The sequence below is a fragment of the Opisthocomus hoazin genome, chromosome 7, assembly GCF_030867145.1.
Source record: "Opisthocomus hoazin isolate bOpiHoa1 chromosome 7, bOpiHoa1.hap1, whole genome shotgun sequence".
NCBI lineage: Eukaryota > Metazoa > Chordata > Aves > Opisthocomiformes > Opisthocomidae > Opisthocomus > Opisthocomus hoazin.
In genome coordinates, this window is record NC_134420.1 from 47995778 (window position 1) to 48018039 (window position 22262).

The 22262-nt window shown below is 61.8% G+C and overlaps 2 protein-coding genes across 2 annotated transcripts; both read right to left on the bottom strand.

The window, feature by feature from the left end:
* Positions 1-1289: 1289 nt before the first annotated feature.
* RPS6KL1 (ribosomal protein S6 kinase like 1) lies at positions 1290-10058 on the bottom strand. The gene is made up of 10 exons (XM_075427144.1): positions 9845-10058; positions 8889-9013; positions 7963-8055; positions 6682-6729; positions 5855-5987; positions 3579-4496; positions 2654-2743; positions 2434-2516; positions 2068-2163; positions 1290-1943 (listed from the first exon to the last, which is right to left on the bottom strand). The coding sequence occupies exons 1-10, from the start codon at positions 10056-10058 to the stop codon at positions 1833-1835; spliced, it is 1911 nt and encodes a 636-aa protein (XP_075283259.1). The 3' UTR covers positions 1290-1832.
* Positions 10059-14109: 4051 nt separating this feature from the next.
* Positions 14110-21151, bottom strand: PGF (placental growth factor). The gene is made up of 7 exons (XM_075425578.1): positions 21086-21151; positions 20919-20958; positions 20374-20570; positions 18894-18970; positions 17224-17253; positions 17071-17133; positions 14110-16331 (listed from the first exon to the last, which is right to left on the bottom strand). Exons 1-7 carry the CDS (start codon positions 21149-21151, stop codon positions 16310-16312), a joined length of 495 nt encoding a protein of 164 aa, XP_075281693.1. The 3' UTR covers positions 14110-16309.
* Between the last annotated feature and the right edge of the window lie 1111 nt (positions 21152-22262).

Consider the following 22262-nt stretch of genomic DNA (forward strand, 5'->3'; position numbering starts at 1 on the left):
TAGGAGAGAGAGGAGAAACCCCTTCCCTGTGCTGTAAAGGAAGGGCAGAGAGTCTAGCTGCTCTTGCACAAATAAATGGGATGAAAGAGAAGGTTCTGATGACAAAATGCTGCTAGCACCCCCTCCCCCGTGCTGGTGGAGGATGCAGAGGGCCTACCTTGACTTTGGCCATGAGCCTGGGGAAGGGCAAAGCCTGTCTTCTGGCTGGAGCTGCAACAAATGAGGCTGTCGAACTACCCAGGGAGCGAGCATACAGTCAGGTGCTGAAAGTGATGCAGCCTAGCGAACTGCTGCATTTCATCTGCCCTGCCAGGGCTTGCTGTAGGAGGGCCACGCAGCTGCTGTCCTTGAAGCTTCCTTTTTTGACCCTCCTGGGTGCTGCCCAGGGCACTTGGTTGCAAGAAGCCGTGCTGTGCCTTCAGCCGCAGGCCTGAGAGCCCGTTCTGCTGAACCCCATGGAATCCAGGGCCAGGAGGCTGCTGGAGGGCAGGAGAGAAGCCCCTGGCGTAGCTTCTCGGCCGGCCATCTCACCTCCTGTGCCAGGCTGGGAGATGGGCTTCTCCCAGGCTCCATTCCTATCCGGTGGCCGAGTGCTCCTGCTGGTGCCCGGGAGCCAAGTCGGCAAGGAGCCAGGTGTTGCTGCCGGGGGCAAGAGGGAGCTGGAGCCAGCTAGCCACCAGAAAGTTTCACTTTCACGGCCAGTAATTCCTTGCTGTCGGGACGGGTGAGCAATGGGAGTGCTGGGAGAGGAGGGCCGAGGCTAGCTCATCCTTCAGCCCAGGCTTTGACTGGCACAGATGCCCACAGCAGCTCCTGCCCTGGGCTGGTAGCAGACAACTTTTGTGTTTGCGCTGCTTTTCCTTCCATCCTGGCTTGTATTTGCTCTTACCCTCCTCCTATCAGTGCTGGTTCTCAGAGCTGATCCCTTCAAACCCTTGCTGTTTGTTCTACCAGGAGTGACCGTGCTCAGAGCAGATAGCCAAGGGCAGCGGGGGCTGCAGTCCGGCAGGCAGAAAGGAGCCAGGCTGGGCAGCAGCGACAGCACTCGAGGCTGGAAGGAAGCACAGGCACTCCGTGCGTTTTCCCGGCTCCGAGCTGCAGCCAGGCGGCTGTGTGGATCCAAGAGGCCAGGGTGCAGGCAGGGGAGCTGGCAGGGCCCCCGGTGCCACCTTCCAGGTTTTGGCTGCAGGGCTCCCACACAGGTCTGAGACAGATCTGGGGTCCTCCCTCGCTCAGCCCAGGCCTCCCTGGTCCAGCTCAGAAACAAAAGGACACTTCCGCAAGCGATAACGAGTGGTTTATTCTTTTCAGAGGGCCGGGGGGAGAAGAGCAGCGGGGTCCGCCCGTCTCGCCCCTGCAGCAGGCATTACCCACACACATGCTGCCAGCAGGGGCTCAGGCACCAGCCAGTGGGGCCCAGAGGAGATGCACTTGGAAGCCAGAAAAAAATAACAGGGGGGTGGGTCACTGTGATAGCAGCAGAGATAAAAACCATAGGGAGGGAGTCCTAGGGTGAGTGCTCAGCTGAGCAAGGGATGCCCCAGAAGGGGAGCGTGGTCTCTGCCCAGTGGTGGGCACCTGGGCTCTCTTTCCCACCAGGGAGGACCTAGAGGAGAAGACAGCCTGGCCCAGACTGCAGCCGCCTCTCTCGCAGACTCCATCAAACACAGAGACAGAAAACGTAGGGCTGCAAAGCCTCATGCGTACCCCACCGTGGGGCAGCCTGTGCAGGCCAACCTCCCCCGGCAGGCACAGCTGCCAGTGCCACCGGGGGACACAAGCGCTAGGGACCGTGGCTCTGCGCCCAGCTCCCCACAGGAAGCACTGCCTGCCTAGCCCACGAGCTTGTTCCACGGGATGGTGCTGAAGAAGGAGTGGGACTTGAGCTTCGCCATGCCACCTCCTCCAGAGCCCAGACGCTGCTTCGGGTTGTACTGCAGGAGCTGCGGAGAAAGGTGATGGGACAGCAGGATGGGGAAATGGGGTTGCTGGAAAAGCTGCCCAGGCTGGATCCTGCCTTTCCCCAGCCTCTGCCGTGTCCTCCCTCCCATCTGCCCCAGCCCTCACCTCAGTGAGCAGTGATGCAGCAGCCAGGCTGAGCCGCTCCGGCAGATGCAGCTGGGTGTGAAGTTGAATCCCTGAAGGGTGGTTTTGGGACAGTGGCTGCAGGAGGCAGGGGGTGATGGTGAGCAGGGGCACCCCGCTGAGCCTTCATCGCCACACAACCCCAGCTCTGCACAGCAGGATTTAAAACCTGGGGCCCTGACCACCAGAGACCATGCACAGGCACCAGGAATCACACGCCTGAAGTAACCTGGCACAGTGCTGAGGTGCCAGCAGGGGCAATGCACCCTGCACGGCAGGGAGCTCTTGGGCTATGGCGTCACCTCCTCCTTCTCCCCCCACTCTGTGCACAGCTCCTCTGCTTCTTACCACTCCTGTCAGCAACTCGTACAAGAGAGAGCCAAAGCTCCAGCAGTCAGCTGCCTCGGTGGGCTCCATGATCCCCCCAACTTCTGCAGAAAGAGCCAGAGAGGCGTTAGAGCCGTGGTTGTGCCGTGCTGGGCACATCTTGCTGCCTGCAGAAGCCCCCTCTCCCCTGGCTGGCAGCGCCAGGCTGAGGGCAGGAGAAGGCAGGGGCCACGTCCCTTACCGGGGGCACTGTACAGCTCGTCCCGGGCCTGGCTGCAGCACTGGGGCTCCACCTCTGTCCACTGGCCAAAGAAGGTGAGACGAACATGACCTGCAGAGTAAGTGCCGGAGCCAAAAGCAGGGAGGTTAGGACAAAGCTAGGGACTTTGGTCAGAGCACAAAGCCAAGCCCTGTCCCCACAGCTGGCACCAGCCAGGGCGCCGGGTCCCTGCCGTGCCCTGAACGCAGCGGCACTGCGCATGCCCTGGCACTGCGCATCCCCCGGCCTCCCAGTGCTCGCCCGAGACACCCAGCAGGCCCATGCAGCTGGTGAGACTGCTTAGGTTGGGCTCCAAGCTCACAGCCCTCAGGCCAGGCTCCAGCGAGGAGAGACGCAGTGCCAAAGGGAGGAAGGTCAGCTTTCCCCTTGCAAAGCTCTGGGCATTTTTCTATTCCTAAGCAATTTGTAGCTCTCCAGTTTGCCCCAGCTGTTGCCAGCTGAGCAGGGACATGCACTCGGCTTGCACTGACAGTGGTACCCATGGCTTGAGGGGATGGGCAGGCTCCAGAATACCCCAGTGAGCAGTAACTACAAGCAGGGGAAAGCTGCAATCCCACCAACTTCGGGCACAGTTCAGCTGGTCTCAGCTTCCCCGTCCTGGGATTTCCCAGGCAGCCAGCCCCAACGTGGGTGCGGGGGCAATGCATTCCTGTGGCTGTGGGCCCCAGCTCGCCCACTGCAGAGCCATCTCTTGTAACAACTGCTTGGAAACCCCACCTGAGACCACAATTCCAGGCTCAGAAACATCCAGCCCTCCCCAGACTCCCGCTCTCCCCCAAAGCAAGCTCAGCGAAGTCTGCGTCCCTGGAAATGGGGCACACAGCAGCCTCCTGGCCGAGAGGCCACCCTCCTCCTCCTCAGGGCAGCAGCCTAGGGCACTACGTACCGGCCGCGTCCAGCAGCAGGTTCCTGGGGTTGAGGTCCCGGCACAACACACCCTGTTGGTGAAGTCCCTCCAAGGCCAGGAGGATTTCCGCTGCCCACAGCCGCACCTGCTCCTCTTCCACAGCCCACGCTCTCCGGCCGGGGTCACGGGAAGCCAGAGGCCGGCACTGTCCCGAGGGCAGCCCCTCTCCAAGCTGGCCACAGGCTGGGCTCGCTCCCCATGAGGGCTCCCGCACCGCGGGGTCAGGCCCACGGGGCTTGCTGGAGCTGGACGGGGCAATGCAAAGCTGCCTCTGCCCCGAGGAGAGCAGGAGAGGCCGAGCCCAGGGGACGTCAGACGCTTGCTGCGACAGCGGCTCCCCTGCCCCTGGCTGGCCCCCTCTCTCCACCTTCAGTACCCCCGCCTGGGGTAGCCTTTCACTGGCTCCTGGCCTGGGGTCTCGTTGGAAGGCTGCTCCCTCCAATGCACAGCCCACGCCGCTGGTCAGAGCATCCCAGGGGTAGACGACCAGGCCCTGGTTGGTAAGGTGGCTGGGACCTTTGGCTGTTGCTGCTGGAGCACAGTCCGCGATGGCAGACGTGGCCTGGGTCACGCTTAGCTCCTGCTCTCCAGGTGCAGCCCTCGTGCCAGCAGCAGGAGGCAGGCGAAGCCAGCAGAGGTTCCCCAGGCCGGGGTCCATGGAGTCGGGGGACTGCTCCCGAGGGGGCAGAGCATCAGTGTTTCCCAATGCTCGGTGGGCCGCAGAGCCTGGGAGGCCACTGCCTGTCTGAGCAGAGAAGACGGAGACTTGGCTGCTGCCCTGGGAGCTTCCGAGGCCGTCCTCTCTGCCACGGTCCCTCAGGGCTTGCACGGTGTTTGAATCGGCAGAGCCCTGCTGGACACAGTACTTGGAGCGGAGGTGAGACCACAGCGTCTCCCCTGGAAAGCGGAGAGAAGAACGAGTGATGGGGCAGAAAGCATCCCTGGTCCCCCCGCTGCGGACACGGCCCATTCAGGCACAGGCCAAGGCTTGCACGCTGGGGACATGACCGAGCAGCATTAATCTCCCCAGCAAAGCTCAAGTCCATGCAGACTACTCCCCAGCCCTACAAGCACCATGCTCAACACCACACCTTCTGCGGGACCTGTCACATCAAAGTCTCACTCCCCCCCCCTTCTTTAGCAGCCCTGCTCCCTCTTCTGCACGGTCTCCTTGATCCCAGCTCTGCCACTTCCACGTCACAGGCCAGCCACATCTTCACACATGCCCTTGATCCTACCGCCATCCCCATTTCGCCTGAAAGCCTTTCCTCCTCGCCTGACAGCGATTCTAGAGAGCTCCTGCCACATGGCACAGAGCCCGTGGGTCAGCAGTGAGTCAGAGCAGTGAGCCCTGGAGCCCACGGCACACTGCTCGGGCTTCCCAACCTCACCACCTCAGCCGCCGGCTGCTTTCTGCAAATTCATCCTACAGCAATGCACAAGGAGCTGAGGCTGCTCTCCAACACACGTCAGCCTTCCTTTGCCACTGCTGGACTCCAGCTGCTGCTCCCTACGCATCCGTGCAATGAGCAGAGAGCGAAGAAGCCCCTTGGAACAAACCTCCACCTTGTCATGCTTCTTCACCAGGATCTGGGACAAGCCCCAAGCTTGCCTCCTTGCTGTACCCAAACCCCAATGTGCTCCTTGCCCTTTATGGCCTGATTTTCCATCTCCTCTCTTTGGTCTGATCTCAAAATCCAGCGTGGCCTCTTCTTTTGTAACCAAAAAATGTTTTAGAAAGGTCTTATCAAAAGATTATTTTGTTCTACCACATCTAGGTGAACTCCTTCACTTGGTTCTCCTTCTCCATCGCCTTTCTGTCACAGACAAACAGTGCCACTAAAATGAAGAGTTTCTTCTTTTTTCAAGGCACTGGACCACCTCAACCTCTTTACCTCAAGGCATGACCGTTCCCTCCCATGGGACTCAGTGCTCCCCAAGGCTAGTTTCCATATAACATCTCTACAAACACGACCTCTTTCTCCTTGTAGGTCTCCACAGGCCCGTTTCTAGGTTAATTCCCCAGTCAGCTCCTACCAAACCTGCAGAAGCCCCAACACAGCTGAGCAGCTCCTTCCACAAAGTCTCCAAGCCCTGATACCCATCACCCTTCTATGAAGAAGACAGGTTGTGCTGTCACCATAAAAACCAGTTCCAAAACAGCAGAAGAAACATATTTGAGACTTTAAAGTAAGGGAGGCTGGGGATAAGAGCAGGATGCTCCACAGATGGGAGGCAATGCTGTCCCTACTCACCCTGCACATGCTCCAGGTGGAGGAAGATGGAGTCCTCACTCACATAGTAGCACAGCAGCTTGACCATGAAGGGAACCCCATGAGGGATGATGGTCTGTCGCTCACGGGTCTCAACGTGGGATTTGGGGAGACTCTGAGGAGGCACAGGTAGATGGACGTTACAGCACAGTAGAGGCTTGGAGTCCCTGCAGCCTAGCACCCGGCAGGGCAGGAGGCCAGCCGGAAGGGCAGCGTGCCATCTTCTAAGCCCCCCCAGCACGCAGCTGTGACAAGGCAGGGCTCTGCACAGCTCTGCCAAGGCAGAGCACTCCCCACCTGCACTGCAGGACCTAAAGGACAGCGCTGGTCCAGAGCAGCGGCCTTGCCCCACAACTGCCCCTACCTCCTTCAGACGGGAAGCTGCCATCCCAGCCCTCTCTCCTCCCCACTCTGGAACTGATGCTTCTCCCTGTCATGCCAGAGCCTCCTTGTCCAATTATTAAAGTCCTTTGTTTTTAATTCCAAGGGCACTGGAAAATGCCCTAGGACTTGTACTGATCACACCTCACCCACCACCGGTTTCAGGGGTTGACCCAGACTAACAGGGGCATGTGGCTTGGCCTGCAGCATTACAAGGCAGAGGAACGGAAGACCGAGGAGAACCACATCCCTTTCACTCACAGAACATGCCTGAGGCACCCAGAAGAAGCTTTATGAGCAATGAACTTCCCCTAACACTTCTGCGATCTGCGATTTTTTGGTCCTCTCACCCGCCCCAGCCATCTGCTTGGACAAGGAGGCTCTGGCATGACAGGGAGAAGCAGGGAGATGAAACTGAAAACACTCACCTTAAGTATAAAGGTCCCACCAGTGGCCGGATCCTGGACGACCTGCACCTGGGAGCAGCACATACAGCACGGATCAGAGTGGGTGACGGCTGCCGCCCTGACACACAGCCCATGGGAATGCCCCAGGGACTCTGCAACAACAAGCTCCCACCCAACTAGAGGAGTCCGGCGGTGCTCAACCCCCTACTCTTGAAAGACGAAACACAGGCTATTAGCAACGAGACAGCGCCAGAGCCAGGGAGTGCAGAGTTAGTTAAAGAAAGAGATGACTCCCACACCATTTTTGCTTCCTTCTCAACGAAGGGTTTCGCATTGCTCCTTCTGTGGGGTGCGTGGGGTTGCCCACCATGGCCTCAGTGGGACAGGAGGACCACAGCAGTCCTGACAAACAGAGATGTGTGACCGGCAGAGGAGAGCAATCTGCCAGTGTGCGTATGGAGATGGTAAGCCATCTTCACTCTGAGATCAAGAACTACTAATTAGTTAACTCCTCTGTATAACTAGTCTTCTGCTGAAGTCTAGGTTATCCACAGGAGTCCACCATCATGGTACCTAGGCATCAGTCACGATTCCATGCGTGGGAAAGAACCGGATGCATCAACCTCCTTGTAGGGAGGTCTTGTCAGCAAAAGGAATGGGGACATTAAAAGATTTCCCAACTAAACCCTAAAGGGACTTGCAACCTCGCCTGCGAATTTTCCATGGTGGGAACATGTCCTGGGTTCGGCCAGGACAGGGTTAATTTTCACCAGGAGCCAGGAGGGAACACAGCCAGGGGGGTTGACCCAACCTGGCCAACCACAGCAGGGAATTCCATACCATGTGCCTTCATGCTGGGTTCTGGCTGGGGGAAGCTGGGCGGTGGGAAGGCAGTTGCAGCTCAGGAGCGCGGGAGCGCATGGCAGCGGCGGGTGGTGAGAGTTGCTCTCTGTGTTCTGCTGTTTTGTGTTGTGTTTTCTCCTCATCTGTATCGTTGTTGTTCCTGTTCCCTCTGTTTGCTGTTCTGTTGAACTGCCCTTATCCCCACCCACCAGTTTCTGCCTGTTTCTTTCCATTCTCCTCCGCACCCCGGCGGGGGGAGGGGCGGCAGAGTGGCCCCATGGCCCTACTGTTGCCAGCCACAGCCAAACTACAACAGAACGGTGTGGATGGTAACCCTCCCGTCCCTTGGTGGGTGTGCTGGGGGACAGGTTAGCCCATCCCCGCTGCCAGGACCCTCCAGGTTAACTCCCCTTGGCCCAGCCCCAGCCTCACCCCCCCAGTCCCAGGTCCAGTCATTACCTTGTCGATCACTCCCACAACCTTACACCGCCTCAGGTTCTCCACCGCCGAGCTCAGCGTCCTGATCGGCCGGAAGCGCAGGCTGCTGTAACCCTGCAAGGCAGTGAAGAAGAGGGTGAGGGACCTAGAGATGCTACTGTCCATCAGAGCGGCTGGGAGAAGTCCCCGCATTTTCCAGAGCAGGCAGCAATACTGTCAGGCTGGTCAACATCTGGGGACAACACTCCAACCGCCGTGGCTGATTCCTAACATCAGCTGGACCATTTTCTTGGCCAGCTCCTGGATTTCTGAAGTTTTCAGGGGAAGTGTGCACCTGCAGCAGAGGCAAAATCACTCCAAAATTTACACCTGGACCCAGTCTGCCTCAGTACTAAGCGGATCTGTATGGAAGGTGGTTGCCATTCTCCCCTTGTCCTTCTCACCAGGCCTCGACCCTGCCCTGCCTCGTTCCCCTCCCTCTTCATCAACCACCTCCTTCCCACAACACAGCAAGCAGCCATCGTCTTTTGTTTCCATCCAGACGGGAATAATGACAGGGAAGACGACATGTTTAACACCTGACAAGGTGGGTCCCCCCCATGGCTTCAGTCCCACCAAAAATGGCCATTTTCACTACGATGGCTGCAAGCTGAAACATCCACACCTGGTGGGTCCTGGGAGCACCCCAGCCAAGCTGGGCCCACCTCAGCTCTTCGCTCCAGGCAGGGCAAAGGGCTGCCAGCTCCCTCGCAGCCACTGCCATGCCAGGACTCTCTGCAGCTGATGTGTCTGCCTTTTCCTCTACGCCACCTTACCATGACCTCTGGCAGAGGTGGTCGAGGAAGCTCAGCGGGGGCTGCTTTACGTGTGTCCCCCCCCCACCCAGGTTTCCCAGTGCCACGGACCCACTGCCATCCCACCCGTGCTGCCCCATGCCAGCCCCTCACCGTGGTGGTGGGGTTGCCACCCCCTGCAGCCCGCTGGAGGTGGCAGTTGAAGATCTCCTCTGCACGCCTCAGGTACTGTGTGATCTTCCGCTTCACAGCCTCCCGGCGCTCCTTGTTGGGGTCAACTGCGGACAGTGCAGAGGGTGGGCGTGAGGGGCCTGCTGTGCCTCATCCCCTGGCCGTGATCCCCGGAGGCATCATAGAGTCATTAAGGTTGGAAAAGACCTCGAAGATCATCAAGTCCAACCATCAACTCAACACTAGAATGCCTGCTAAACCATGTCCCGAAGTGCCGTATCGACATGTTTTTTGAACACCTCCAGGGATGGTGACTCCATCACCTCCCTGGGCAGCCTGTTCCAATGTCTGACCACTCTCTCAGTAAAGAAATTTTTCCTAATATGCCTAGTCCCCTGGCTGCCTTCCCCGGGGGGGATGCCCCAGCCCCCTGGCCACGCTCCCTGGAGGGATGCCCTGGTCCCCTGGCTGTGATCCCCAGAGGGATGCCTGGTCCCCCGGCCGCCTTCTCCAAGGGGATGCCTGGGATCCCATCCATGCTCTCTGGGGGGATGCCCCAGACCCCTGACTGGTCTTCCCGGAGGGATGCCCTGGACCCCATCTGTGCTCTCTGGGGGGATGCCCTGGTCCCCTGGCCGTGATCCCAGGGGGAATGCTCTGGTCCCCCAGCCACAATCGCTGGAGGGATGCCCCGGTCCCCCAGCCTCGGTCCCCGGAGGGATGCTGCAGTCCCCTGGCCGTGATGCCAGGGGGAATGTTCCGGTCCCCCAGCCACGATCCCTGGGGGGATGCTGCGGGTCCCCAGCCGTGCTCCCCGGGGGATGCCCTGGGCCCCCGGCTGCGATCCCCGGAGGGATGCCGCGGTCCCCTGGCCACCCTCCGCAGAGGGATGCTCCCCGGGGGGATGCCCCGGCCCCCCGCCCCCCCTGGCGCCGCACCCTGCACGCCGCGGAGCAGCACGTCCACGCCGTTCTGGTAGTGGTTGAAGGCCTCCTCGTAGTCCTCGCTGACGTCCCGCTCCAGCGCCAGGCGCAGCTGCCGCGCCGCCTCCAGCAGGTAGTCCCGCCGCCCGCCGCCCTCGGGGCCCGCCGCCGGGACGCGGCCCCGCCGGTGCCCCGGCCCGGCGCGGGGCTGGGCCTCCGGGCGGATCATGGCCCTGCGCCGCCGGGAGCCGGCAGCCGGGCGGCGGGCGGCGGGCACGGGCGGCGCTGACTGGCCGCGGGTGAGATCATCGCCGTGCCCCCGCCCCACCGGGGGGTCCCGGGGGGGTCCCGGCCGGGGTCCCGCCGCCCCCGCCCCGGGGCGGGTTCTTCATGCCCCTGCTGAGCGCCGTGCTCTGCTGGCGTTGTTATCGCCGTTAGTCAGCGCTGGCTGTCCTTAATTAATAAAGCTCCCGTTCGTTAAGTGCTGCCTCCGCTGCCGCGTCTCCCTCCTGCCGGGCGCCCGCCGGCCGCTCCGAGCCGCATCGCGCAGGCGGGCGTCGTTGCCCCCCAGCCGCGGCCTCCCGGCTCGCCCTCCGACCAGCTCATAGAATCGTGGAATGGTTTGGACTGAAAGGGACCTTTAAAGATCACCTGTTTCCAACTCCCCTGCCACGGGCAGGGACAACTTCCACTGGACCAGGCTGCTCAGAGCGCCATCCAACCTGGCCTTGAACACTGCCAGGCAGGGGGCAGCCACAGCTTCTCTGGGCAACCTGTTCCAGTGCCTCACCACCCTCACGGTGAAGAATTTCTTCCTAATATCTGATCTAAGTCTGCCCTCTTTAGAGTGGAGGGCAGCCCACAGACTCATTATGTTTCACACGCTTACTCCAAACATGCAGGGCAGGGAACGGCGGCACAAACGCGTTGAGGTGCCGCAAAACGGCAGCGCAGTCGAAATCCCAGCTGGTGGGTGACAAACGCTTTGCAGGTGGAAAATCTCAGTCTTTGGCTTCAGCCTGGAAGGTCAGGTTCCTGACCTCCAGGGCTGGCTTTTTCCTGGAAGGCCAGGTCTGCAGGGCTCACTCGGTCACCACAGTCATCAGCGAAGGAGATTTGCCGACTCAGGAGCGCTCACCCGGTTACGGCTCAGGCCAAGGGATTTCCTGCATCTCTGGGACGGTCGGCCCAGGTCCAATTCTCTCCGCCCCTCCCCGGAGGGCTGGCGGGGGACCTGCGGAGGGAGGAAAGCTGCAATGAAATCCCAGTGACACCCTAGCAAAGACGGTCCTAAGAGTGGTTGGGAAGGGGGAGGCACCTGCACCTCTGTCCAGCCCGTGCTAACCTCTGGGCATGTCCCACTGCCGCAGCGAATGTTGCCAAAAAGCGATGTCACTTCAACGGAGCCGGCCCCGTGCCGCGCCGTCGCAGCCACGCCAGCCTGCACGGTCGCCGTGTTCGGTCCCCGCTGGAGCCTGGCCCAGCCTTCCCCAGGGTGCGACCAGACGGCGCCCGAGCCCGGCGCCGAGTGAAGGCGCAGGGCCAGGCCGGGCTGCCCAAGGGGCACCCGTTTGCAGCTGACCCGTCGCTTCGTACCCTGCGCACACCGACGGCAGGGATCTCCCCTGGCTCAGCATCCCCCCCCTCAGCTCCTCTGCAAAGCCCAGTCTGTCAGCGACAGAACGGTCTGCTTTGTGTGACAGCTCGCTGACCAAACACCATCCGCGTGTTTGGGGCTTTGGTTTCTTCTCAAAACACTTCCAGGCTCCTTTTTCCACCAATCTCTACCTAACAGGGACCAATTCTTTCTGCCCAGCCTGTTTGTCCCCCCCAGTCTCCAGGGCCTCTTAATTCCCACCACAGCCCAGGGGCTTCTCCTTCAAGAGAGAAGTCTGAGCAGGCAAGAAGTGAAGCGGGGCCCGGGATGAGAGGAGGGGCTCTGCCAGCACGACTCACCTGCCTGACTTCAGCAGATCTGTGCAGGCCTGGAGAGGACGGAGAGCACAGGTAGACTACAAAACCCAGCGTAAGGTGTGTGTGGAGGGGTTTGGACATCAGGGTGATGGAGAGATGTCTGAAGAGCAGTTGCCAGGAGGGGAACAAAACTCCGGTACCGGAGTTCATTGCCAAACACCTCCTTTATCCCTCACAAAGACAAACCAGCCATTGCCCAAAAACCACATCAGGACTGTGTTTAAAGCATTTGGTTGCTTCACATAGTTAAAGCTGTGTCCCCTGTGGACAGAAAGGGAGGAGCTGGAAGATGGTGGTTTGACCTCCTTTCGGACCCCACAGCGGAGCTTTGCAGCGCTGAGCGGGGCCAAGTTTGGGTGATGCTGGGGTCACCCAGCCCTGAGCAGTCACACTGCGGGGCCAGCAAGGCGGAGGGGTCATGGGGCAGCGCAGCAGAGAGGGAGCCAAAGGCATCGGCAAGGAGGAGTGCCCCAGGGACTGGCCTGCAAGGAGGAGCCTGGTGAAGGGAGAAGATGAGTACCAGCCCTGAGGCACAGCCACCCTCACCTGTGGGCTTCCAGTTTCCTGCATCAGTGCTGTCCAGAGGATGTTGAATTTTGGTGATTATTTTTAGCTCAGCCTGCTGAAGAGCGTGTGGCCCTTGTCGGGAAGTGGGAACTTCCAAAGCAAGACCAGCATCGACAAACAACAGGGAGGGGCGCGAGGGCTGCACGGTTTCTCACAGCCTGAAATAAATGCACGAGCCTCTCTGCAACTGCAGATGTTGCTGCCTGCAACAAGCAGAAAGGTTATGCACAGCCTTCTGAGAATGCAAAATGCTCTAAGTCACAAACCAGAGATTAGGACCGCGGGGCATCTTTACTGGCAGGGAAGCAGGCGGGAGAGCTGTGCTGGCGTGTGCGGGGCGACGCAGCGGGGAGGCAGCCCTGCGCTGGCATCCCGGGACTGGGGAGGCTGGAGCTCAACAGCGAAGCTGTAACGTCGGGGCTTTGTCAGCTACGATGCTACATCTCTGGGCTGATCCCCACATCGCCGTTTCACGCCCAAAATACATGGTGTTTTGTTGCTAGCACAGCCTGAAGCCCAGCTTATGTTTAGTCTCCCCTATAACTCTCCTTCTAAACCATCTTGCTGCAGCTCTGGCTCTTAAACCCTGATTAAACAAACCTTTACTCTGGGGCTGGGAGCCGTGGGGAGACGCGGGACACTGATAACCCAGGGGCGTGCTGCTCCCATGCGGCGGCTGCCCCTCAGCAAGGGGTGTGCAGGCAGAGGAAGGATCAGGGCTTTGGGAGCACTGGGTGCAGGGTGCCTTTGTTGTCTGTCCATGGAGGACCACCCTGGGGTTGTCCTGCTCCTTGCTGGCTTTGGGGCCAGGGTCTGCTCTGGTCCCTTTGCAAGGGAATAAAGCCTCCCTACAGCCCCGCTCCACAGCGCTGGGGAACTTGGGGGTCTGTAGATGTAGCTGACCCCATCAGGGTGCTCAGGGGACACGTCCACTGTGGCCAGGGAGGGCTGGCAGGAGCTACTGGTGGAAGCTTCTGAAAAAGGTACAACCAGGAGCAACACAGTGAGGGGACAGGCAGACAGTGGCTGGTCCCCTTGGGAGGGAGCGTGAGTGGTGGCTGCAAGCCATGAGGCCAGGAGCCCCGCTCTTCCCCCCCAGGGCAGCAGGCCCCCACTCTGACCCTCATGTCACCGCTGGGTGCCATGTCCCACTGGCAGCCCCCGCCACCCAGGGATGAGGAGGGTCCCAGGACTCTCCCCTCTGGCAGGGACATTGCAGGGGCAGGGAAGGGAGCTGGTCCTCCCTGGGCGCGATGCCTGCAGCAGTCCCGTGAGCATCAGCGAGCTGCTAGGGCTTGTCAGGTTCCCCTCGCTGGTGAGGCCTCAGCGGAACACCCCGTGGAGGTGGAGGGAGCCCCGACACCCAGAGGTGCAGATCCCAAACCTCCTGTGCCAGTGGTGCCGTCCCCTGCTCCTGTCCTGCCCCAGCCGACCCTCTCAGCGCTGCCACAGCAGGACAGCCGCCTCCCTCCCAGGCGCCCAGGTCCTTGCCCCCCACCCCAACAGCCCACGCCATGGGAGGAGCAGGGGACAAGGCCACACACAGCGTCCTGGGACTCAGGCAATGCAGGGCAAGCAGCAACACAGGTTGGCTGTGTGGGGCCTGAAACCTCTCAGTGCCGAGGAGCAGCCAAAGAGGTGATGCCAGACACCAGGAACTGTTAGGAAAAGCCTCTAGGCAGGAGCTTATTTGGATTTTTTTTACAAACTTCTTTTTTTTATTAATTAACATCCTTGGGTTTATGTAACTTCCTTTTTAAAGGTTTAATACTACTGTGGTGAAACTTTTACTGTTAAAACCAATACAGAAACCATCACGTACATCCCTCAAGTGCTGCACACGGTTCTCCTTGGCTTCAAAGCACAACCAGCCAGGCTGAAACACCATGCAGGGGTGGGAAGAGCCTGCACGGACCTGGACAGGCCACGGGAGCTGAGGCACCACATGGCCCACGCAGACCCTGAGCGGCACGGGAAGGGGAGCAGTGAGTCCCCCTCATCCACGAGGCAGCCAAGGAGGAGCTTCACAGGCCATTCTTGAGGCAGAGCCCATGTAGGCTGTGCCCCAGGACACCGTGGATACCAGAAGTGGAAATGGGGTCCAAAAGCGATCCAGCAGGCTCCTGGAGGATGTGCCCAGCTGCATGGGTGCAACTCACCCCATCCATACCATGCTGCACACGGCAGCATGGAGGTTCACATCGCCTCAACACACACCACTGGCTTTCCTTGCCAGGGTTCCACTGCCACAGGACCTGCCCTGTGCCCACGCTCTTGTGCCAGCCCCAGGCAGCACCAGCACTACGGCTCGGAGCGAGCCGGCCCCAGCTACAGGCTGCCATGTCAAGACCTGGGGAGGAGCTGCCTTGGACCCCAACACCTGGCACGTTAGGCTCCACTCTTGTTCCTCAGCACAGGATAAACTGAAGGTCACCTCATTTGATGGCAGCATTGAAACCTTTGCATGTCTTGCCCTCCAGCCTTCTGCTTGAAGCTTTCAAGAACAACCCTTGATTTTGTTTTAACCCCTTGTTGGGGGTGCCCCACGAACATGGTGTTGCCCAACTTTGTCCTTCGGACTCCAGGGCATGGCTTGCATGGAGCAGAACAGGATGCCTTTGGCAGCCAGCCCCAGCCCCCCTGCAGCGGAGGTGCGAAAGGGGAGAGGAAGAGCTCCAGTGGCACTGCTTAAGGCACACAGGAACAAGTGCTGGGGCTGCCCCCAGACCTGGGCACGGACCTGAATGAGTGGGGAAAGCGGGAAACACCAGCACTCACAGCCACCTCGGTGAGGGCCACCAGCCCCCTACACACCCCAGAATGCTCCCAGCAAGAGACATGGCCCCCCAGCCAGCCTGCCCCAATGCTGGGTGAATGAACCTCATGGGGTGTTTCTTGGGTGGGAAGGCCCATGAGCAGCCTGCCACCACTGCCCTAGCCTTGCATCAGCCCAGCCAGGGAGAAGGAAAGCCACAGGACATGTGGACTGGGATGGGAACAGGAAGAAGATGGAGAACAGAAGGAGGTACCAGCCCCACACCATGGTGTGAAGGACAGGGGCAGGTCCCCAAGAGGCTCCCAGTGCCCGCCCGAGCTCCAGCACACAAGTAGCCCCAGCCTGGTCCTGACCTGCTGGTTGCCCATCTCCACCATCACACCACGGGCAGCCCCTCAGGTACTGCCAGAGTTGGTGCTGGGGACAAGCGCTGGGCCATCGCGGGACTGCCCTCCTCCAGCCTGGGTGGGTGCCCACGGGGAAGAGCCCAAAACGGGGCCGGAAAGCAGACAGGAGTGCTCGCACTGCCAGCTCCTGTGCCTGACCACCAGGTTTTATTGAGCAGGGCAAGGCTGGGACATGGCTGTGTGTATGGGAGGGCTCCTGGCACCACTCATTTCCTCGCCTTCCCCACCAGGAAGGCTCCCTCCCACACTGGCACCCTCCCGGGCTGCCGTGCCAAGGCCGGGACGGATGCAGCCCCGCAGCCCTGCCTGCCCCAGGTTTCCTTCCTCCCCAGCTGCCTGACCCTGGCAGGGCAGAGCAGTTTCGCAGCTGCAGCCCTCCGAGCCGTCTCTGCTCGCCCCCCACATCACGCCGTTCCCAGCCAGCTCCAGCAGCACATCCACCAGCTCCGCTCCTCGTTGCTCCCAGGACGCCCTTCAACACCAACGCGATGCTTGAGCTCCTCGTCTTCAGCCCCAGGCCTGGTCACAGGTCCTTCTGTCCCGCTGCCAACAGCACAGATGGGGCAAGGCAGTCCTCAGCTCCAGGCTGCGCTCCCGCCAGGGCCAAGCAAGAGTCCAGTCGGCTCTTTCCTGACAGAGTCCTGTTCCCCACCGCTGCTGCTTGGAGGGGCCCAGCTCCGCAAGCCCCCCGTGCCAGGGGAGATGCAGCTGGCTCAGACCCAGGCAGCAGGAGCGATGCCGGGGACAGAGCGGAGGCTACCTGCGCGGCGTGCCACATCTGCAAAGAGAGCACGGCACGGGGTGAGCGCTGCTGGGGGACGGGTGGGACACCGGGACCTCCAGGCTCACCCGCTCTGCCCCAGGTCCCCCTCCCTGTGCCCGGCCCCTCTGGCACAGAACTGCGGGGTAGGGATGGCAGGCAGCCTCTTCGCAGGGAGGAGCGAGGGCGACGGGGCAGCAGGTGTGGGCTGAGCCCCCAGCAGCGAGGTTCAAACAAAACAGGGAAACACAAGGGGAAAGCGCCAGCCAGGGGCACCGTACCCCAAAGCACCTGCAGCAAGAGCACAGCCTGCGCTGCCGCAGCAAGCGCTGCGCGGTAGTCGGCCAAACGTAAGGAGGGAAAGGGTAGAGTAACCCAAACAACGACCAGCCAAGGACTGAGGGAAGGACACAGCTGGCAGCAAGATGAGGCTGAAACTGGAAATTCATGGATCCAGGAGACCCAGCATGGTCTGTGATGGTGATAAAGCTACACACCGCCAAGCCACCCAGCCCACCCATCCCCACCGTGGGTGGGCCTGGCCAGCTTCAACCAGCTGAGCCTGGACACTACCAGCCACCTTCTAAGCCTTCAGTAAAGGGCCACTGTCCTCTCCATCCTGCTTTCTCCTGTGCCTGCTCTGCACAAACCCCTCACTGCTCACAGCATCAATAAAGACCTAAAGGCTTAACGAAGCTGCTCCTCCCAAAGAAATGAGTTGAGAAGACACCACCCACACCTGCCCCTGCTCACTTACAGTTCACAGTCTTTACGTCTCTTCTTGTCTTGTCTTCTCTTACCTCGACCCTTGGACCTCCTCCTTCAAAAGGAAAGCACCACAAGAGAGGCTGATGTGTGGGAGCCGAGACCCGCAGCCCCAGCCGGTAACGCCGCCCCTGATGTCACTTACCTTCCCAACCGCATCAAGTCCTGCCTGGGCCTGCGGAGCAGGAAAAGGACAGAGTGAAGTAGTTACTCGGGCAGTGCTGTCTGCTGAGCCGCTGCCCGTGGTTTATTGAGAGGCCGCAGGGCACAGCACAACCTACCTGTTCTCACTCACGCTTAAAACAGACCCAGTGTGTCTCCACGTTATCAACTCCTCAGCCAGGGGCTGATTCCAGTAGGCAGAGAGAGCAAAGGGGCAGGGGATGGTCACCTTTGGTGACTCCCCTGGGGATGGGACATTTTGCCCATGAGGCTGGGAAGCACGGGTTCAGTTTCGGTTGCTCTCAGTGACAGCCTTCATAGCTCAGCTGGTTAAACAAGATGCAACATCCTGAGTAACACCTGGATTTGCTGCAGAGTCTCAGTAGTGGTTCTCAGGCAGCAGCCACAACACGCTTGGCTTAAACATCCCCTACAGGGGCCAAGGCCAGGACATCCCCCACGCCTACGCTAAACTTCAAAGGGGAGTGATGTAAAGGTGTGGAAGGCGGCTTAGGGAGAAGCTGAAAGGTGCTGCAGAAGCAAGAAGTTCACACAGATTCACAGGCAGCCTGCACAAGTACTCGTAGGATATCCCCTGGGAGTTACCCTAGGTAGGAAAACCACAACAGGCTCAGGAAATTCCCTGCACGGAAAATAGCTGGAAGCGGAGAGGGGGCAGAAGTAACACATCTGCTTCTTCCCACTCCCTCTTCTGCATCCACCAACAGACGCTCCAGAGACAGCGTGGAGCTGGACGGGCTTTGGGTCTGCTCCAGCACAGCCGCTCTTACAGCTGCAGGGGAATACCGACCCGGGGATCCTCAGGCTCTTCTTCCAGGCAAGGATCACATCTTACAGCTGCCCAGCAGCACACTCAGTCCCCAAGTTTTCGCAATACAAAGCACCCTGGGGGCACGATGGAGGGCGAACACCAGGAGCCCCACGCAGGCAGTGCTGGTCCAGCTGCAGGCAGCACCAGAGCCGCTCCTCACTCCCACAGCACTGCAGACCCCAGGCAGAGGCCCCATCCTGCCCAAGCTCCCACCACTTCTGGGACACAGTGGGCACCCCAAGGGGTTAACTACGTGCCAGGAGTCTGCGGCAGGTTGGTGCTGTGTGTCCATCCCAGGCCAGTAGTGTGTATCCATGCCAGGCTGGCACTGCACATTCTAAGCTTCCATTTGTCAGCCTGGATGCAAACCCCCACTCCGCAGCCCTACCTTCAATGGAGACCCAAGGGCCAGCCCTTCGGTTTTCTCTTTGGGCCATGGTCACACTGAGGTATGCCAAGTCATGGAGCTCCCTGCTGAGCCACCACCTTGGGTGCCCTGTCCCACACCAAAGACCCACCTCAGGGCCACCAGCCTTCTTCCGCCACCCACAGCCAGCTCCTCCAGCCAGAGGAACACATGCCAGGCATGCCAAGGCAGCCACAGGGATGGGGGGCACAGACACCCCTGCTCATAGAGCTGGGGGGCCGCAGAAGCTGAGCAAGGGCCATAAGCACCGCTAAACGCCGGCACGGGGACAGCCAGAGTGTCCCGGCACAGCTGGGGTGCTCCCAGGGCATCCTCATCCCACACGTGGGGTGAGCTGGCAGGGTCGCTCTTGCTGGAGGGGCATGGGGGTGCGAAACGAGCCCTGGGTCCCTACCTGCACTCGCACTGCTTGTGCTCGGTGAACGCCATCTCCACGTAGGGTGCCTCCCCGTTTGGCTTTATCTTCAGGAGCTGAAAGAGGGGCAAAGGTTACTTCCTGGCCGGCGCAGGAGGGGGCTGGAAGGGCTCCGGCCGCACTGCCTCGCCACCCCAGCCTCTCAGGCAGACGCGCATCTAACCTGTTCCACCTCCACACGCAGGCAGCACCCGGCAGGCCCAGCCACCCCAGCAGCTCAGGAGGCTCTGCTAGTGCCGCCCCGTGTCTTCAGGGCTGTAATTCAAGTCCCGTGGTCTTGGGATTTCCCAGCCTTAGAGGAGATTTTTACATCTCTGCCTCTGTGGAGACTTTCCACATTATCTGACCACTTTGCACATCTCCCTTCTCTGATGGGAATATCCCCCTAGTCGTGTTTTCCAGGCTATTCCCGTTGCCGCTGCCTCCTCCTGGCCCCCTTTCCCACAGCACCGAGCCTGCAGGCAGTGCCACAGTGCCTTCCCAGCCAAGGGGAGCAGGATTTGCCCTGTCACGCATCAGTCCACAGCCCAGCCTGGAGTCTGGGTTGGACATCCAGGGCCTTCATGAGGTATGTTCACCATTGGTGTGATCCACACTAGCCCCCACGGAAGGGCCTGGCATTACCACCCCACGCATGGCAGCGGGATCTCTCCCATGGAGGGAGACCTGTGCTTGGGGAGTTGCCTCCTGTCCACGTCAGGCTCTTGCTCCACCTCAGTCAAGAGTTTTGTGGGGGTTTTTTTTGGGTTTTTTTTGGTTTTTTTTTTTTGACGCTCACACCATGCCTTCTGACACGCTTTCAACCTTCAAGGGATCAAAATCACTGGTGATTTATCGCAGGCACTCTCTAGTCAGTCACCCACGGTAAAGCAGAGCTTTTTCCGGCTCCCTGCAGCAGCAGCAGGCTGATGAGGGCTGCAGCAGGGAAGAGCCGACCAGCAGCTTGTTCGCAGCCCAGGATCCCCCAACCCTCCCCACTTCACACAGCTCCCACAGCCGGGACTGGCAACGCGGCCAGCACAGCCCTCCATGCTCACTGTGCCCCCAGCACACGGTCCCTGTCAGCACCACCGCGGGCACGTCCCAACCCACAAGAACCTCACTCCTCCCTGCGACGCAGGGGCAGCCCCCCGCTTCGCCCCAGCAGGCAGGGTCACAGGCAACTGGGACACCCCCAGCCCTGCCACGGGACAGGGAAGGTCTGGACAGGCAACAGCCACCAGCAAGATGGACCATGCAGAGAGGAGAGGGCAGGCAAGCAGGGAGAGAGGTGTCACCGCGGTGTCACCCAAAGAGCGGGCAGAAGGAACCTCGTGGCTCGGCATGCGTTTGAGCAGTTGTGAGCAAGCCCCCTCCCCTGTCATCCGTGCTGCTGTGATGCCTGGAGGGTGTGAAGCTGCTTGGCGAGGAGCCCACTGCCTCCCTGGCGCAGCCACGGCCCCGCAGCGGCAGCGCTTACCTGCATGGTGACCGTGCTGGTCTGCACGGGGACGCAGCGGAGACCCTCATCCCCACAGCAGCCCCCGCAGCGTTGCAGGGAGACGCAGGAGGGTCTGAACATGTACTCCACCTCGTTGGGGAACTCGGTAACGACGTCCACCAGCTGCTCCAGAGGCCGGCAGAAACTACGGTTCCAGATCTCCCGAAAGGTCAGGACTGCAGAAGACGGGAGGGGGGGCTGGACGGAGGCAGCCCGGAGGGACAGAGCCCAGCCGACCCGCAGCCGTGGCGGGGTCCTGCGTCCATCACGGGGGCACGGGGATGGAGAGGACACCCCCACCTCCCCCCAGTAAGTCCATCGCCGCGCTGGTGCGGGGGACCGCGCAGCCACCACCCGCATCCCCCCTTTCTCCGCCGGCTCCGGCTCCCCGCTGGCGGGAGCGGCGGCCCGGCCCCGCGGCAGGCAGCCGGCCCCTCGGCTTTCCCGGCGGGGAGGCCGGAGCGGACGCGCAGCGCGGTGCTCTCGCCCGGGACCCCGCGCCCCGCCACCCGCTGCCAACTCACCGGCCGGCTCGGTGCTGGCGGTCCCCCGCGGCTCCGGGGCCTGCGGGGAGGGAAAGGCGGGCGCTGGCGGGGGGACACACGCACACACACACGCCTCGCCGCCGTCCCCCACCCAGCGCCGGGACGGGCCCCCCCGCTCCGACCCCGCTCCCGCCCGCCGCTCTCACCGGGGCGGGCGGCGCGCCCAGCGCCCCGGCCACCAGCAGCCGCACGAGGGCTCCGAGCAGCCGCATCGCCGCCCCCGCCATGCGGCCCCGCCGGGCCGCCCCGCCGGCCCCCGCCGCCCTGCCGCCGCCGGGCCATGGGAGCGCGCCCCTCTCCGCCGCCCTATTTCACCGCCGCCGCCCCGCCCCGCCTCCCCGGGAGGCGGGAGCAGGTGCCCGGCCCCGCCGCCGGCCACAGCCCCCCGCGCCGGTACCCGCCGTTGTCCCGGACCCCGCAGGGAAGCTGCCCCCGGGGCTGCGGCGGGGCTCCCGGTGCCCCCCCTCAGCCCCTCTCCCGTCCCTCCGCCCCGCTCCCGGGCTGCTGCCCGCTGCCCGCCCGGGCACCCCGCGCCTGTCCGCCCGCCCCGCTTCCCCCGAGCCGCCCCTCCGGCCGCCGGAGCCGTGGCGGGGAGGGGTTGGTTCCAGACCCCGCAGCCCCGGCACCCCGCTGCTGCCCACCACGGGGGTCCCTCCGGCGGGGGAGGGAAGGGGCACAGCGGCTTCCCGGAGCGGGTCTGGGGCCAAACCCCGCTGCCAAGGGCAAACCCAAAGGAGCTCTGTGGCCTTTTCCGTTCTATTTTTAAGCCCCAGCGCCCGGGGGAGCTGGAGCTGCGGGAGGTGGGCAGGGAAGCGATGCCAGCGGGCAACACAATCCCCTGCGGGCCGCGGGTCCCAGGGAAAGAACGGGCTCTGTGTCCCCGCCAGGATCCACGTTTCTGTCCCCCTGGGAGAGCAGCGAGGCTGCTCCAGAGCTTCCCTGCCCACCTCTGCCTGAGGTCCGTCCCTCCCTGCGGCCTGAGGACACCAGTGCCTTGTCCCCCGCCTCGCGGGGTCCGTCCCCAGGGGCTGTGGGTCACGTCAGCCCCCTGTCCCCAGCCCTGTGGGGCCACGCAGGTGGCACCAGTGGGAGCCGGGCTCTGGCTGGAGCTCCCAGGCGTTGGTACCGCCGAGGGCGTGAGAGCTGCTGGAGCGGGGCCTGGCAAGCTAGCAGGGAGACGCCGCGGAGATCAGCGCACAGGAGCCCGGAGCTGGCGCGGGGGGCCAGCTGCGCTGCAGTTCGTCACTCAGCGGCACAGCACGGCAGGTGCCAGGGGTGCTGGGGCTGCCGCTGCGGCGCTCGGTGCCTGCTCATGCTCTCGGC

Excerpts from the sequence above, each read along its gene's own strand:
- RPS6KL1 (XM_075427144.1), bottom strand. The coding sequence starts at position 10,058 with ATGATCCGCCCGGAGGCCCAGCCCCGCGCCGGGCCGGGGCACCGGCGG. Across the intron at positions 5,988-6,681 it reads GTGGGACCTTTATACTTAAG|AGTCTCCCCAAATCCCACGT; the intron begins GTGAGTGTTTTC and ends GTGCCTCCTCAG. Across the intron at positions 1,944-2,067 it reads CTGCATCACTGCTCACTGAG|CTCCTGCAGTACAACCCGAA; the intron begins GTGAGGGCTGGG and ends CTTTCTCCGCAG.
- PGF (XM_075425578.1), bottom strand. The coding sequence starts at position 21,151 with ATGCGGCTGCTCGGAGCCCTCGTGCGGCTGCTGGTGGCCGGGGCGCTG. Across the intron at positions 17,254-18,893 it reads CACAAGCAGTGCGAGTGCAG|GCCCAGGCAGGACTTGATGC; the intron begins GTAGGGACCCAG and ends CCTGCTCCGCAG. Across the intron at positions 17,134-17,223 it reads GACTTGATGCGGTTGGGAAG|GAGGAGGTCCAAGGGTCGAG; the intron begins GTAAGTGACATC and ends TTCCTTTTGAAG.